The sequence below is a fragment of the Pleurodeles waltl genome, chromosome 6, assembly GCF_031143425.1.
Source record: "Pleurodeles waltl isolate 20211129_DDA chromosome 6, aPleWal1.hap1.20221129, whole genome shotgun sequence".
Taxonomy (NCBI): domain Eukaryota; kingdom Metazoa; phylum Chordata; class Amphibia; order Caudata; family Salamandridae; genus Pleurodeles; species Pleurodeles waltl.
In genome coordinates this window covers 1,679,277,798-1,679,294,825 of record NC_090445.1, presented here as the reverse complement: position 1 = coordinate 1,679,294,825, position 17,028 = coordinate 1,679,277,798, and the positions used below count along the sequence as shown (strand labels likewise).

General features: G+C 43.3%; 1 protein-coding gene across 4 annotated transcripts in view; it reads left to right on the top strand.

Moving 5' to 3' along the window:
• The window catches only part of DENND1A (DENN domain containing 1A), a 1,115,636-nt gene that overhangs the window by 848,164 nt on the left and 250,444 nt on the right, over positions 1 to 17,028 (top strand). For all 4 annotated transcript variants that reach the window (XM_069241713.1, XM_069241711.1, XM_069241712.1 and 1 more), the window contains exons 16-18: positions 1,445 to 1,485; positions 4,571 to 4,642; positions 6,670 to 6,726. In XM_069241713.1, the coding sequence (XP_069097814.1) occupies positions 1,445 to 1,485; positions 4,571 to 4,642; positions 6,670 to 6,726 (170 nt within the window). The remainder of the gene's footprint in view (positions 1 to 1,444; positions 1,486 to 4,570; positions 4,643 to 6,669; positions 6,727 to 17,028) is intronic.

The window sequence follows — 17,028 nt, the reverse complement described above, 5'->3', positions numbered from 1 at the left end:
TTTTGCCCCTTGCATGATACAGAATGTAGCGAAGCCCCTCCCCCCCATCAGTGTTGGTTGTGCCCAGTACCAAGGCTGCGTAGTCTTGATTCCAGCTCATGCTTATTTCATACACTCCATGCTCCTTTATTTCACTCTTAAGGTTTGTTTGCATCCCTGCTTTCTTTGTCACAGTTTTTAGGCCAATCATAGCAGTGTGCAAGGCGCTGCTTTTCCAACATGTTGGTATCTATGTAGGCTTTTAACCACGCCCACCGCACGCCCATCACTGTCACTCGTTCATGGGCTTGCCTTTGAAAAATCCTTTGTTATCATTGGTAAATGCTTTACCTTTGACCCTCCTTGGGGCACTTTGTTACCTCCTGGCAGACTGCCCCAGTTACATGGATAATTGCACAACTGCCGATACGTTTGACTGCGAGCGATCTTCTTTTTCCTTTTGTCTGTCTACTTCGCGCTCATGGCCGCCGTGGCGCTTTGAATCGGCTCACTTATGCCAGATGTTTTACTTTTTATTTTCAATGTATGTGGCAAGAGAAGTCCAGTTAGGAATTTACAACGCCAATAGCTCTAACTCGAGCAAACACGAGACCCATTTCATTGGAAATGCTTGTTCATATTTTCTTTTCCTTCTTTTCCCCTTTAATGTTTTTCTCTCCTTTGCTCTAGCTCAGCGTCTGGTGTGAGGAAAAGGAAGTGCTGGCCCCAAAAATGGAGTGCTTGTCATTGCTTAATTTGAGCCAGTGGGGGAAATGAGCACTTATTCTTGGGGACTGGTACTTGTTTTTCCTCATCAGATGTTGACTGCGAGGAAGAATGCGTAGGAAGAAGAGAACGCAGGACAAACTGTGACATAGGGAGGAAGCAGGAACCTGCAAGAGTGAGATAAAGTGTCAAGAAGTGGGCTAGAGAGGCAGGAGGTGTACTGAAGACTGCACAGCCTTGGTAGTGAGTGCTCTGACATTCAGTTCCCCCGGCTGCTGCCTTCTGAGCAGAGATTTGGACACCAGCACTCATTTTACAAATTAAGCGCTGGTGCCTAGTGGATCCCACCTGTAACCACCGGCTCAAATTAAGCCCTGCATGATTTTAACTAGGACTTGATAACCCAGCGGAAAAAAATATTGGCCTGATAATATGGCATGGTTCCTGCCTTTGTGGCCTAAAGATGGACACCTGCAGGGGATCACAACATCAGTCATGTTCCATAGGCATTCCCCTTTTAATTAATGTCAGCATCTCCATCGGCCTGCGGGTAGGCTCTGCCTGCAACCAAAATGTTAGATTCTAAAGCATGGAAATTTCGCACCGCTCAATTAGTGGAATTGGACAATTAATTAAGCACTGTTTGTTTCCCATTGGTGAGAAGTAAACGATGCTCATACATAAAACATGTTGACGCTGTGATACCGATGAGATGTAATTGTGTGTGTTTCATTCCCAGGCAGTGATAAGCTGTACCACCAGTGGCTATCCACAGTAAGGGTGAGTAAACACTGTATCATTCCCTGGCACCTTACACACGTGGCGCAGAGGGCTGTCTGTGGCATAGAAAATCTGTTTGGAAAAAAAACCAAACGAGGCTACTCAATGCACTTTTTAAATAAATACATGGCTTATTTTTAGCTTCTGCGTTGGGATGTTTGTTCACCTGCAGCCTCCTAGATTGCAGCATGTGTGTGTTTGGTTTTTAGTACATGTATTGTTGAAATCGTCTATGTGGTTTCTTTTACCACTAACAGTTTCTGAGATGTGCAGTGGCCTTCCAGATATGCTGGCTAAAATTAATATTAACTCTAGGAGTGGTGGGAACTTGGAGGGGGCGGGGCCCCGTGTCCAGAGCTGCTTAAGAGGCGTTTATGTCACCACCTCCTGCCATTTCCTAACAAAACATAAACAAAAGTTTGTTGAGGCTGCCGCCGATGTCCGGGGAAAGTTCAGACCCCTTAATGAACATATGAGGATCCAAGCCTCTAAAGATGAGCTGCAAACCTGCTCAGTGCAGTGGTTTCCAGCTGCCACCGTGTGATATCGGATATTCACCGCGTGGCCGTGTGAAGGGAGCCAATATCGTAGGACACACGGTGGCACCGGGTGAGCTAGCAGGTCTGCATTCAGTAGACAAGTATTATTTTTTATGCTGACTGCATGGTGCCTCTTCAGGTTGGGGACGTTTGAGAGCAGTCTGTGAATGAAGATGGCTGCTATTTTGAAACAGGCACAAGTTCTTATAGCCAGGGCTATAAGTAGGGTGGGTCGCTCTGGGTCTGAGACCCAGCAGTAGTTTAAAGCTTATGTTGACGTCAGTGAGAGGGCTCCTGTTCACGTTTCACATTTAATTTACTTTCCTAAGAATATATATTTATTTTTTTCCCAGGACTTTTTTCTGCAGTTTTTCTTATGCAGTATATCAGACTTTAATACATGTATAATGTAGTGGGTTGCTCATAGGTGTCGGAGGGAGTCAGGTTGTGAGTGGGTATTTAAACCATAGCACCTTTGAGAGCTATGAAGTTGAGGCTCAAAGCAGTGCAAGTTTCTCACAGTGCCTGTCTATAGGGCATAGAGGTGTTCAGAGTACATGCTCATCCAGTCCTTGGCCTCTCTGCAGATCGCTCAGACAAAAGGTCACAGATGACAGTTGCGATGGTAACTATAGGCAAAAGTGTATGAAGGAAGTACACAGATGTGAAATTATTATAGTACAAAGTAAATGCAAGTGTGCTGCTTACGGATGAATGGGAGTGCAGTGTTTTGTAGGGGGGTGGGGAAGTGAATAAGATACAAGGATGATAATGGAAGAGAGACTGAAAGCAGGGTGAAAACAAGGTACTGAAGAAGAAAGAGGTAAGGTAGGAAAATGTGTAGATGGTGATTTCAGAAAGATGTGGGAAGAAAAGGGGGTGTCCACAGATAGTCTACAGAGGAAAGCTTTGTGAAGGGGAGGAGAGGAGTGACTGCAACCTCTGAACACCACTACACTTTCCACAGACCACTATAAGTTTTAACTCATAGGCTCATATTTTCATAATGGGAACATTTAAAATTCTAATTATTCACAACAAAATAATTGTTACTTATTTGTTTGAAACTGCAAACAAGCATTGGCAAAATCAGTAGGTCTGGCTTTCTTTGGTGCAATTTTATTATTGTGTGATATATCTGGGTGCAGTAACATAATGCTCCTATAGGGGCACCAAAACACAGATCATACTGCATCCAATACATAATGCAAGGTTTCAGTTTACACCCTTTAAGGCAGTGCCCCTGATTACATAGGCCACACCTCTTGGAAAGGATTTCTGGATGTTTCTTCAGCCACACCCCTTTTGAATACCCCACACTTCTGTCACCTCTCTCAAGGCTCTGCTTATATAGCACATACATTGAGAATGTACCTTTTGAAACCAACAAGCACGTTTGTCCTGCATTGCTTAAAGACTTTAGAGAAAATAATTTGCATTCTGGGGCATCTAGATCCTACACGCTGACCTCGCAGAGAGGCAGCGTCCTTTCCAAGATGGCAGCTCAATTTATGGGCGCTGCATAGACCTTTTCCAATGAAGTCTGCTTTCTATGTCTTCCGTTACAGATTCTCTGAGGTTGGGGCATGCTTGGGGGACTCTACCGATGATCTCATGGGATGGTTGATGCAGCATTGCTTGGGCTCATTTGAAGTCATTGAGTATGCAACTGAACTGTTAGACCCAGATAAAGGTATAAAGACACATGAGTGACCCTGCAAGCAGAATATCTCTAGCTATCTCCGAGCAGCTGTGCACCATGTCCACCAATAAGGCCAGTCTCCCCAGTGGATACGTTACAAGTGCACTAAACACCAACAGCTACTACAGCTGTGGATGTCTGATTTTGCGACAGGTAACCTCAACAATGCCATATATACCACCCTTTCCTTCCAGGTAGGCTTTTAAGCAGTCTCGTCCATTCATGATACCCCCAGCTGCTGCCACCTACATACGCTGTGTTTGCTAAAAAACTGCCCTTTCTCAACCCCTCATCTACTAAGAGAAACCCTCCGTTTTCCTTACCCTCCCTGATTTCACCTAAAGTGTCCCCCAGCAGCCCATTTTTTGCCTGGTGGCCACACGCTCTACTGCTGGTAGTGCTTGCATGTTGGATATCTGACTTTACAGTTAATTTTACTTTAATTTGTCTATGCTGTGCTTCAACCCATTATTATTTTAAACTCAGACCAATTGGCTTTACCAATGCTTGCATTTTTTCTGAGCCCAAGAGATTAGAAACTCTTCAGAACTCCTTTCTAAGGTTTTGAGAGGAGATCCTGAAATTCACACCACATGTACCGATGGTCACCATGTTTTTCATGCACTATGTCTCTCTTGGTGATCTTTACTGCTGAGAGTGAGTGAATGGTGGGCATTAGTCTTCTAGTCGCTATGTGCTGCTCTTCTCCATGATGTGTGTAGTAAGTGCTAGTAGGTGCTAGCCTTGACCTTCTAGCCATGATAGCAGTCTGCCTGGAGCAGGCCTCCAGGCGCTTGAGACATTAACAACTAAATGAAAGGTTGATTTTCTTTTTACACTTTAGAAAGGAAGTGGGGCTTTAATAAACACGATGAAGACACGAGCTAACCCTGCCATGAAGACTGTCTATAAATTTGTAAGTAATATACTCCGGAAGTTCACTCTAAAACAATATTTTTCTAAATGTAGCTGTCTGTGCCCAACTGCCTGCTGTTTAATTTGTACATAGGTTCTTTATATCCAAATGTATTTCTTTTTTGAAGTAAAGAACAAGAGACAACAGCAATACAGCGAGTACAGTAGAGCACAAGTACATTAGGTGGGTCCGTACAAGGTGTGTATCTAGGGGGTCAAATACCCCACCCTGGCCCAGGGCAAATACATTGTTTAGTAGTTCATTCCACTACTATGTAGTAGGTTCTTTATTGTCATTTGCTATGCCAAGTGCAGTCTGGGAGCGGGGGGAGCCAGGGCAGGGCACCTGTGGCTGCCACACATTTGTTTACTCTGGGTCACATTCTCTTTCCTTAATACTGTATCCAGAGCAACATTGTTTCCTTAAACTAGACTGGAGCAACACCAGTCTCTCCCATTTTCTATACATGAGGTAAAAAGCATTTTCTAGTTTTAGTTCTGCACTAGTACAGATTGTAAAATAATATGTACCTTTTTGTAAAATTGAAGGTAGAAAAATACATAAAAATAAGTTTTGACAGTGGTATTTTAATTAGTCTCATACTTTCATTTGCGAAACTTCCATACTGTTTAAGACTTCTTTAAATAGCTATTGTACAAGTGAAAAAGTCATTCGCGACTTGGGCACAAAGCCGGTGAAGTTGTATTTTGCAGTCAAATTTTAAAAGATAATATATGGAAAGAAGTCCCTCCCACCCCAACGTACATCATAAGCTATTAGTATTTTCTTGCAAACATATATGAGATTCAGTTTAATGTGTCAGATTAAAAAAAAAAAAATAATAACTTTGGGGATCACTGCGTTTTGATATATCCAGCGATATATTCTATATTTTCTGTAATGACTTATAATGTGCAAAAAATAAACTAGTTCCCATAAATATCTCCTTACTGCTTATCCATGTTCTTTTGAGGAAAGAAGAAGCTCAGAAGAATAAAAAGCTGGTTTTGTTTTCTGTGCTTTATTTAAACTGCAGCTATAATGGTGCTCTGTGACCTGCTTTTCACCCTTCCGCTGCTGGTAGCAGGTATTACGCTGTCGCAACTCGACCGTGATAATGTATTACAGTCGAGCAGCTACGTCATTTTGTTATTGTAGGTGACTAAAGACTTCGCAAATCTCCTGTAATAAGGAGATTAGAGGGTGTCATTCGTGCAGGGACTGCAGCCTTCCAAGTATTACTATAATTATTGTAATAATAAATATTACTAATTCTTTATAGGTTGCTCCAGAGCACTATTCTGCCATTTCTAAGTGCTGTTAATAAATGGCGCTACTATTATCCTTTGCAATGGTACTCAGTTAACCTACTCAGAAGAATGGAAGCCTGAGACAGCACTGCCGGGATTTGACCTTCCCTTGACCTACAGATAGCACAGGTCTTTGACGAGCGTTTCACTTACACATCCCTACAATCTATACGTGTCCTCTCTTGCACACATTTACTGTCCAGGGCAGTTGATTGCGAGAGTGATCAGTTCATTCTTGTCTTATTTTTAAGAACAGTTGGATTTCTGTTTACTTAACAATGAAGTGTAGTCAGGATGCCTTTTCCCATCACGGCACTATGTCTTTGACTTGACACCATTGGCTAGTCGATGGACCCATGTGGTGTTGTAAACTCAACATTTGTTTCCAGAGTTCATCATCCTTCCACGTACATCGCTAGAGACAGGAATATTATAGGCTTGGGCAAAATCAAGCATAGACCATCAGTCTGTAAACATACATCTCTTTAAGTTTAATCCACACATGTTGTATCAACACGCTGGAGCTGTTCTTTCTCTTGTGTCTGCTATGTAGTATTTGTTGCACTATTTGTAGTTTTCGGTGTGTTTCCCTTCCCTCCTGTTGTAAGTAATCTGAACAGATGGGCCTTGGTGGACGCGAACCAAGTCGCCCCCGCTGGAGACAGAATGTCAGAGGAGAGTGTTTTTTTTTTAAACTTTAGTTCATTTTTCTTGCAGGCGAAAGATCATGCGAAAATGGGAATAAAGGAGGTGAAAAATCGCTTGAAGCAAAAGGTACTTGAAGTTTTTATTCAAAATGTATGCGCACCATGCATGAAATACTTAGCCACAAAAAGCATTAGGTGATCAATAGCGAGCTGTTTCATACAGGGCTGTGAGCACTCTTCAGAATGCATTACCAGCTGTCCTGGGTATTTCACACTGCTATAAATATTCTTGAGATGTTTTGGACTGGAGCTTTGGCTCAGCCCTCTGTTTCTCAAGTTCAGAGAACTGATTTTCTTTACAATTCGTTAATACTTGGAGGAGCTAATGTGTGCTCGGTTCATTCTCAGATGCCAGAGTCTGGATCTGGATGCAAGTAGATTAGTGTCCTACACCTGGCTTCCACTTACTACATGTTTTATAGTTGTAGGATGTCTAATGAGACGGTCAATCTGGAATCACTCTGGGACCCCCTGCACCCATCAGGTGGGAGCTGTTCTGACTTGAAGGTTTGCGAGGGCCCCTTGGAGGAGCTAGACCACTTTCCATTCTCTAAACGAGTTATTACCTATCCAACTCCAAAAGTAGGTATCCAAAAAAACACAGCTGTGTTGACATAGTTATTAATTTGTCTGTGTACTCTGAAAGGACCTGTTTGAGGTTATCTCTCACCCTCATATGGGGCTGTGGAAGAAAAAGGCTCCTGAATTGATATGACAGGGTGAAGAAAGGCAGGAAGCCTTTGCCACTGGGTGGTCCAAAAATATCTTCAAGAACCCGTGTAATCCCCTTGGTCCAATTGCCCCAGGTTCTAATAGATTTTCTGTCAGTTCACGTATCAATAGTAGGCTGACTGTACAATAGCCTAGGAATCCACAGACGTTATGGTGTTTCAGTAGTTCAGGTATTCATAGAAGGAGCGCAATTTTCATTGTCCAACCATTAATAGAGGTATTTGTGAGTCAAGTGGTCAGAGTTTGGAATTTCCAGTGGAACATGTGTTCATGGATCTATTGAAGTTTCCACTGGCATGTATACTCATGGTGTGATGTCTTGTTCTGGGCACTTGGAAATCCCTGGGACAACAAGTACTTGTGTAAGTAAACTAGTGTTTGCTAGCAAATTATATGTCATACCAGTAGTGTAGTTTCCTTTGTCTAATAACGTGCTGAAGTATAGAAATTTGCACTGAACCAAGGATTCGTAAAGGTTGCGGCCTTTTGATGGTCCCATGCTCTTGGAGGAATGTTTGAGGGTGCAATCGGCTGTCTAAAAGGATCTACCCAGGTACACATGAAAGTAGATGTGTTTTTGTTGTGCAAGGTTTGTGGTCCTTTGGACGAGGTTGTGATCAGAATGATGAAAACTGAACCAACCATGGGTGGGGAAGAGACTTCCACGGCCTCGCTGACCGTGTTATGCTGTTGGATGTACATGACTTGGTGGTAATGGCTTTACCACAGTGCCTGGCATGGTATGACAGTTGTTCAGCATGAAACATGAACAGACCAGGTATTTGTTTATTTATGTAGCAGATCTGTGCAATTCGTGGGAAAGGTGACATCAGGGGCTGCTCGGTATCCCCATAGTGAGCATGAGCCCCAGTAAGGCATCAAAAACATGAGTCATGGTACTAAAACATAATTGTGGCTGTAAGTTCCTTAATGTGATTTTGAATTTCCCTCCCGCTAGTGTATGTGATGAGGGTCCCTCATCTTTGGCTTAGAGCCTCTCTGGGATAGAAATTGGGGGTTAGATGTGGAAAAGAAGTTGTTATATGGGAAATGTACTAATACTGTAGCTGAGAGATCATCCCAATTCATTGGCATTGTATGCAAAACAATGGTTAGTGCAGGCAATCAAAACCCTGTTTGTTGTCACAAGAGGCCTAATAAACATAGTAACACCCATGAGTGCACTCCCACTCTTCCCAACCAGATAGCATGTGGATGGTGCAATAGAAGGAGGAGGTTTTGGCCCAGGTGCCTGAGAAGAGAAGTAGGTTGGAGTAAGGAGATTGCTAACTGGGGGGGCCTTCAGCATGCAGAGATCCGTGAACACACCAGGATGAGGCAGTGCGATCTGATTGGCTGCACACACCCAGATAAACCTCTGAATGAGCACAGCAGGATGGATGACCAGTCCCCTGATGGCTGACAAAATAGAGGGTTATACTGAGCCGTCCATTACACCCTAGAGCAACCTTGGCAATGCTTTACAATCTTGGGTTGGTCGGCTGCATGACGGAGGCATGGTTCACAGGGTAGTGTGCTTTGCTACTGTGATGCTCATTGAGGTGGTACTCTTTTTCAGAGGGTCTGTATCTTCATCACTGATGCTGAGTTCCTCACCTGTGAGGAGATGCTACCTGATTGGCTTATGGGGAAAGAGCTGGTGACTTAGATTTAATGAGAGTAAGAGCCTGCTTTCTTGACGAGAAGAGTATGTATATTTTTATGGAGATAGTATTTCTGTAGCGTGAGCCTCGTGAAAGGCATCTTAGCACTGAACGTGGTCGAAGACAAGCATGATGTTACTGAGTAAGAGGAGAGAGGCACTGGGTTGAGGACAGGTAAAGCATTGTGATGTTGGCTCTTTAAAGAGCCGAACCTTCAACACTTTCCTAAGTTCAAGCAACGTGGAGGTGGTCCTGATGCATAAGGGAATGTTGTTCCAAACCCTGGATGCATAGATGGAAAATGCCTGCTGTCTTGATTTTGATTCTTTTACACTTTCTACTCTTCACAGTATGGTGGTCTTCGGGAGCCACCAGAGAGGGTGAGCTTGTCTGCAAGATAAGAAGGGTGCTGGTCATGATAGCTTTGTGAATGAAGCAGCCTGTTTTTAAGACAATGCAGGATGTAAAGGGGATGAATTTTAGAAAACAGTAGCATTTAGTTGCATTTCTGACACTACATCAGTTCAGTTTGAGCCTATTAGGAAATCCAGTAGTTATGGGTAACACTAAGTATAAGTACTTTTTTTCCCATATATAAAATATTTTTTCATGTGATAAAACCCCTCTCCCCCAAACATCCTAAAAATATATTAGTGAGTTTGAGACACTTCCACAATCATTTGGCACATTAATGCAAGCATTGTATACCTTTAAAGCTAGTTGCACAAATTAAATGTGAAGAGCCAATAGAATGGTAAATGTATACATGTATATGGTATTTCTATTGCGCAACCCTAGCCAAAAGGTAGCAGCGCACTCTACATGGTCAAATACAAGCATAAAGTCAACAAGTAACAGGATAGGAAGCTGGGTGGTAGATAGTTAATGCGTTGTGCTGTAGTGTTCTTTAAAGAAGTGAACCTTCAACACCTTCCCAAGTTATAACAACTTTGAGGCAATCCTGATGATACAGGGATGGTGTTACAAGATCCCGAGTGGAGTATATAGATGGAAAAGGTCTGTTGCCTTGTTTTTTCCTTTTTTACACTTTTTGAGGTTCGAAGCCATCATCGTTCATTTCATTGAGCCAGGATTATACTGTATCCTGATTATTGTTCTTGGCCAATAGCAGCAATTCTGACTTGGCTGGGTTGAGCTCCGAGTAGGATCTGGACATGTAGGTCTGGATAATGTGCAAGTAGTGTTTGAGATGTTGTCTGAAGCAGAGGAGATGTTCAAGTAGAGTATTGTATCATTGGCAGCTTGGTGAATCTTGATGCTGTTATCTGTGAGTAGAGAACCAAGAGGCTCTGTCTACAGTCGGAGGATGACAAACGATAGTGTGAAGCCCAGGGGGACTGCACATGGGATGGTGATCTTTTGTGATCTGGACGTCGCTATAGAAACAGCTGGTGTGGATTGGAAAGGTCAGAGGAGAACCAGCAAAGAACATTGGAGATGAATCCCATGGAGCACTCTAAGATCTGTAGGAGGGTGTGCCAAAGGCAAAGAGTTGGAGAGTTAGTTGAATTGAGATAATAACCACAAGCATGTTTGGGCAACAATGCATTCAACTACTACGTGCATAATTAAATCTTGTATAAGAAATCAAGTCCAGATTGTAATACTGACCAGGCCAAAGATCCAGCCTCCAAGCTTTTTTTTCTCTTTACATTTTTTTGGCTGACCAGGTGGACCTGCCTGAATCTTAGACTTAGGCCATATAGAGGTGGGCACATGTTTTATTGTATTTAATGTTAAGTCCAGTGCATTGTACATTAGACCTTCAACGTTATTAATAATTTTGTTAGAAGCTAGTGGATTAATTCCCAAATGGGGGCAGCTTAGCTCATGATTTGTAAGCTCAAGGCACCATCTTGTGCTTTATGCTGTGGTAGTCTGATGTGGGAGGATATTTTAGAGGATGTCTGTAAGAGCAAATGTACTTAACAATCTTGTGTAGCTGCTGGCTCCTTTATTTTCTTCTTTGTCTCCTGAAGTTCCACTGCACTCTTGGTGGCAGTTTAGGAAGCCTTTAATGCCGGGGGACCCTCCAACCCACACTTCAGTGTCTCAGGGCCACCTCTTGAGTGAGCCTGAGAGAACAGATCCTCATTGGTGTCTTTGAGGGTATTCTCCCCCAAATCCTTTACACCCAGCCCCAAGCTGGTGGCAGGTGAATTTTAGTTTTTGAGGTGCTCGTGTGCACTTGGGAGCTCCCTTCTGGCATATTTGAATAATGACAAGGGATCACGAAAATGACTGGTCAGCATAAGTTGGGGACACTGATAAGTGAACATGAACATTTGTCATAGTGTAAGAATGTTGTTTAATGTAGCGGATGGGTGCTGCCCAAAGAGGCCATCCCCAGCTACACACTTCAGCTACATGCTCCTCTTCTGTTTAGTCTGGAGAGAATTTGCATAGCTTCCTGACGGAGCAACTACTGGGGGTTCACCAGGTGCTACTGCAAAGGAGCTCTTATGGAGGGCAATCTGACTCCAGCTGAAATGCTGGCCCTCGTTAAGATGCATTTGTTCCATCTGGGCATTCTTCTTTTGGGAACAGCCTCATAGTTCACTGAAAATATTCTGAAGATAGACCTGTGTGGACCTCTGGTAGCTTATCTTGTGGGAAATGTTGTAGTATATGTGCTGCTCAGTTACTCCCTGGTAATACTAATCCAGCTCCTTGCTGACACTCTGCTGCTGCCTTTGCCCAGCGTCAAAGCCCCATCAAGCCCCAATGAGTCTTGAAGCATTCTGCTGTGAATTCACACTTATTAGATGCAAATGTTTGTGAATATGCAGAGAACCCTGTAACACTAACAGGCTGCCTACAACATAAACCCACTAAAGCAGTGGTTCCCAACCTGTGGTCCGGGGACCCCTAGGGGTCCGCAAAGCCTTCTCAGGGGTTCCGCGACTGCTTAGAAAATTAACAAATATTGACAAATTAGGTCCCAAGCTTCCAGTAATGACTCAGTGGGGGTCCCCGGATTCCAAGGATGATTCAGTGGGGGTCCCCGGATTCCAGTAATGATAAAGTGGGGGTCCACAGAAGTCAAAAGGTTGGGAACCACTGCACTAAAGTATACAATAAAGTGACGGATGGAATGCTTGAATTAATCTCAGTCACTGGTAATTACTTCGGGCTGCATCCCAATCCATCATTATTCTGCACACAATGCAACCTCAGTTTGGAGCCAGCCATATGCAAATCGGCTTTGATCCTGCTCCAATCGGAACATTCCAGCCTAAGGTGCCCAGCCAGGTCCTCCCTGAACCGGAACATGAGCAACATAGGACTAGTTTTGTCCTAGTTATAGGTTGATCAGCAGGGTAAGAAAGAGACCCAGCAACTTTGTGTGTGTGTATATATAATATATATTTCATTGGAAAGTTGTGGGGTGATCTGTCCAGATAAGGCCACGGAAAATGGGAGGGTCTCAAAACGTTGATTTCTCATGTTAATCCCTATAAGACATTTTGGGGAGCAATGCAGAAAAACCACCTGAACTTAATTACACTATAGAACTTTTTCATTATTTGGTGTACATCTGTTCTGCTGATCTTCAGGCTTTTTGGTCATGAAGGGGTTACAAAGTTCAGTATATGTAGGCGGATGTTCCAGCTGACCAGTACTTGTCCTGTTGTACCAACAGATAATATTGGCTGACTGCAACTCAAAGAAAAATGTTGTGGCAATCATAGGAGGAGTCCGGTCCTGGAATAGGAAAAAACAATAAGATATAAGGGGCTGGCAGGGTAGGGCCACTCTAATGGCACTGGTGGGTTGGAGCCCCTGGGTTCGCCTTTTTATACCTCCTGTAGGGATCACAAACCCAGAATTGGGTCCACACACCCCACTGGAGATCCAACAAAAGTCCACGACTCCTCGCCACATGGCTGCAGAATTGCAGGCAGAGTTTGCAGACCCCTGCATGGCACGCAAGCTCTGTGAACTCTAGCCAAGAATTTGTGAACCACACACTGCCATGCAGAACTCAGAATCGGAGAAACATTTTTATTTTACTGCTTTGTGCAAATTCATAAAACAGCGCCAAAGATAATTAAAAAAGATAAAATAAAAAATAAAGAATGGCTTTTCAGTGGAAACTCTGATCTTGATATTTAAAAATATCAGGATTAAGCTAAACATGCTAACCATTTGCAAACTTTGCTGTGAATTTGTGAAACTGCATTAAAGTTATAGGCAAATCAATCATATATCTTTCAACTGTCAAGAAATATCTGTTTTAACCCATCAAAGCCCACCCAAAAACACTGACTTAAATACACATTTTTCCAAAACTACTGAATGGATTTACACCAAATTAAGCAGAGTGACCTGCTTGAATAAAGTTTTACATTCATGCTGAGTAAGTCTGTTCAGACATTTTTCTGCAGAGGAGGCCCAAGCATTCTATTGGAGTTAAAATGGAAAACGTTGCTTTCTGGGTCCCTCTCTTTATCTCACCACCTTCTCCGACAGCTCTGCTTGAATCTTGTTGTAAACGGTTGTTTCCTTATGTAAATTAATAGTTAATTACAATTTGCAAGGCAGTAAACAGTGTTTTTCTCCTGCCAGTTTTGATGTACTGTGGTAATAATTTTGAATTTGACCTTTGCACTGTAGTAATAAATATGTGAATATTTGTTTAGTAGTAGAGTTATTATAAGTAATGCGATTCACCAGTTACGGTTTACTGAGCTACCTATAACTTGCAGCCTGCCATGCACTGCTTTGGACCTTAAATATTTTATCTCTCGTGACATGCTAAATGACATCACTGATGACATCAGTGATTATGTCATCTGTGATGCAATAATTTACATGTATGAGGTTGCGAGCAGTGTTCAATGAGAGTGAGTTATGGGTGCTTCCATAGCTGTCAACTTCAGATGTTTTTGGAATGAAAATCAAAAGCATAGCATCCTCTCAACCAAGGGTCTTTGTTTTGGAAGAAGGTGGGCAACTTCCCATGAAGGTAATCACAAATCGTTCATGGATCCTCAGGTGTCCTCGCAGTGTTGAGGGAAGGAGTGCGTGCCCTAGTTTGGTATTAGGACAGGGGTATTCAAACTGGGGGGTGGGCCCCCCTGGGGGAGCCTTAAATGATCCCAGGGAGGGCGCCAAGCTCTGGCCCAAGAAAATATTTATGCTAATAACAGACCTTTGTTTTAAAAAAAAAAGGAGCAGACCAAAGTGCTCTGTAATGGGCCATCACTAGCATGTTTTGTCATTTATATGTACAAAAACAAGGTATACACAGTTCCACAATGTAAGTATAATCAGGGAAACCACATTGGGTCCTGATCTAAGGAAAAGATCGTAAAGAAAAGAAAGAAAGCCAGGTCCCTGGAAAATTAATTATTTTGGAACAAGAGCCCTCACTCACCAAAGGTGACATGCTTCATCCTTGGGCTTTGCTCCACGTCAGGCCAAGCTGGGAGTATCAAAAGGAAAGGGACCCCACATACCCGTCAACCCCCTCCCCCAATAATCACTCTGTGGAAACCTTTACATGTTAGTGGCCTGTCAAGTCTAGACATATTTAAACATTGCCAATTTAATACAATAATTGTTAAAAACGTGGGGGGGGGAGGGCAATGATTTTTTCCCCACTGGGAAGGGAGGTGGGCGAGTTGATAAAAAGTTTGAAGCCCACTGTATTAGGATGACAGTGACTTTGCATTGGTAGATTACCTATCAGAAATAGAGATTCTCCTTGTACAGATACGTCGATGCCTTTGGGCCACAGCACACCAGCATTATGTTGGCATCGGGGCCTTGAATGTCCAGCTCATAGTGCAGTCAGACTTGCTGGGTAACTCGACCGTGCAAATGTACTTTTTTGTCAATGTAACATAATAGATATAAATCACTTGTTATGTATTAGTTTTTGTCACGTGAAAATGTATATATTAATGCGGACTAACATGTTTGATTACACTTTGCATTTCATGGCTGTAACATAATATACCTTAGTGTAAAACAGTTCATGACGTCCTCCTATGATTTACGGCTATTAAAATTGCTGTTGTTTGGAAAAAAAATAGTCAAATGGATGAATAAACACATTTACCTGGTAGACTTTTTTGTGTAACTTGTTTTGCACAAAGCATGAATACGGTGTTGAACCCAGTTTGTGGACCAATCATAGCAAGGGAAGTGAAACACTTCCGCCTTCTAAGGGGAGATGATACTGACAGCGGAATTTCCTCCCAACTTAGCACTTCTGCATTGTCCAATACCACCCAGATATACACGAGGCCCTTTGTCGTTTTGTTACTCGTAAAGTCTATAGATGAAGCCGTTTGAAGGCTCTTGGTCCTCTTGAGACTACAGCAGACTTGAGCCTACGCATTTCATGGGCATCTGCAGTGCGTCATCTGCGGTCCATCGGAGCAGCGGACCTTGATAGAAAGTCTTGTCGAGTTTCCCTTCCTCCATCCCCCGCCATGACACTTGCATCCTACAGAGACGTGGACGTCGCGGTACCTTCATTAATGAGCCTTGGCGCGACGGCTTGCAGCAAACCCTAATTATTTCTGCCATCAATCGGATCCTGACTCCGAATCCCTCATTTCTCAAACGTTCCCCATTTATGCTGAATGTAGTCATTCTTGCCTGTAATTAAACAAAACGCACGATGCATTTTCTATTGACTGGTGTCAACTGGCACACCTCAATTCTGTTTTTTCTTTTGCATTCAGTTAATTACGTTCCTACACAATTTCACCTCAACAATGTAAAATATTTTTGTTTGCAAATTTTTACACCTCCTGCCTGCTTCCTTGCGATGTGATGTAGCTTGAAGACCAAAGTAATCCGTCAGTTGTTAGCTGCTCCAGAAAGCTCGATTAAAAAAAGAAATGCAACAAAGCCAGACAAGAAATTCGCCCCGCGCAACTGCGCGTAGCAAGGGTGACCCCGGGAATATAATCAAGAGCCCGGGGTGCCCCCGGTTCGCCGCAGCTCTGGGTTTGAATTGCAAATGCGGCGCGCGCCGCTGACCCGCGGAGGGGTCAGCGTGGTCGATGCGAGGTCCTTCTTTAATATGGCGGCCGAGCCGGAGCGGGGTCACCTTCCCGCCCCCGCTCACCTCTAGAGCCGAATTTCAAAGCTACCGAAATATAAGTTTTCAGAGGCGGTTTCTTGCGGGCGGAAACTCATTGTTAGCCGATGGGCTGACATTTCGTACCCCCTTTTCTAACACTTTTTAAAGGCAGAGGACGTCTTGTGCATTTTATGGCGGGATCAAGTGGCTGAATGCTGCCAGCCCTAGTGTCCCCTTTAATGCGCGCAGGGAGGGTTCGAACAGGTCCAGGCTCCTCTTTCAGGCTACGAGGAGATGAATTATGCATCCCTATTAACTCTCACTCCCGGCGCTATGTACTCTGCCCTCTACACATCTTTAAGGATCCTTCAATGAAAGGATGCTAATGTTTGGTGGGAAGTGATTCTTCAACCAGAATTGGCACATTGGTGCCATATAATACAGTGACACACCCGCTAACCCTTAACATATGTGAAAAGGAAACCTTTTAAGCATTCGTGATGCTGTCATAATCAGGGGTGCCTTAAGCTTTTTTATTCCAACCTTTGCTAAGTTGCATGAAACACTCTGCTACTTTATCCAGTTTGCAAAGTTTCTCAGTTTGGGAAGTGTTTGTGAAAATTGGGACTTTTTAGACTGTGTGTCACATCCTATCTGATCCCCATGGCAATCAGGAAGGAGACAGAAATCACTCCCCGTATATGCACCCGGACAACTGGCATTGTATACAAAGACTCCACCCACCTAAGAAAGAATGGTCCAATACCCATTCACCACATTTCTGCCATGAGGCATGGCCACCTTAGTGTGTCGAACACCTTTTCAGTCTGTAAGGATGCAACGGAGACAGCTGCACCCATGCACCTCACTCAGTCCAAGGTGTGAGACAGCTATTGCAAGTTAAGGAATG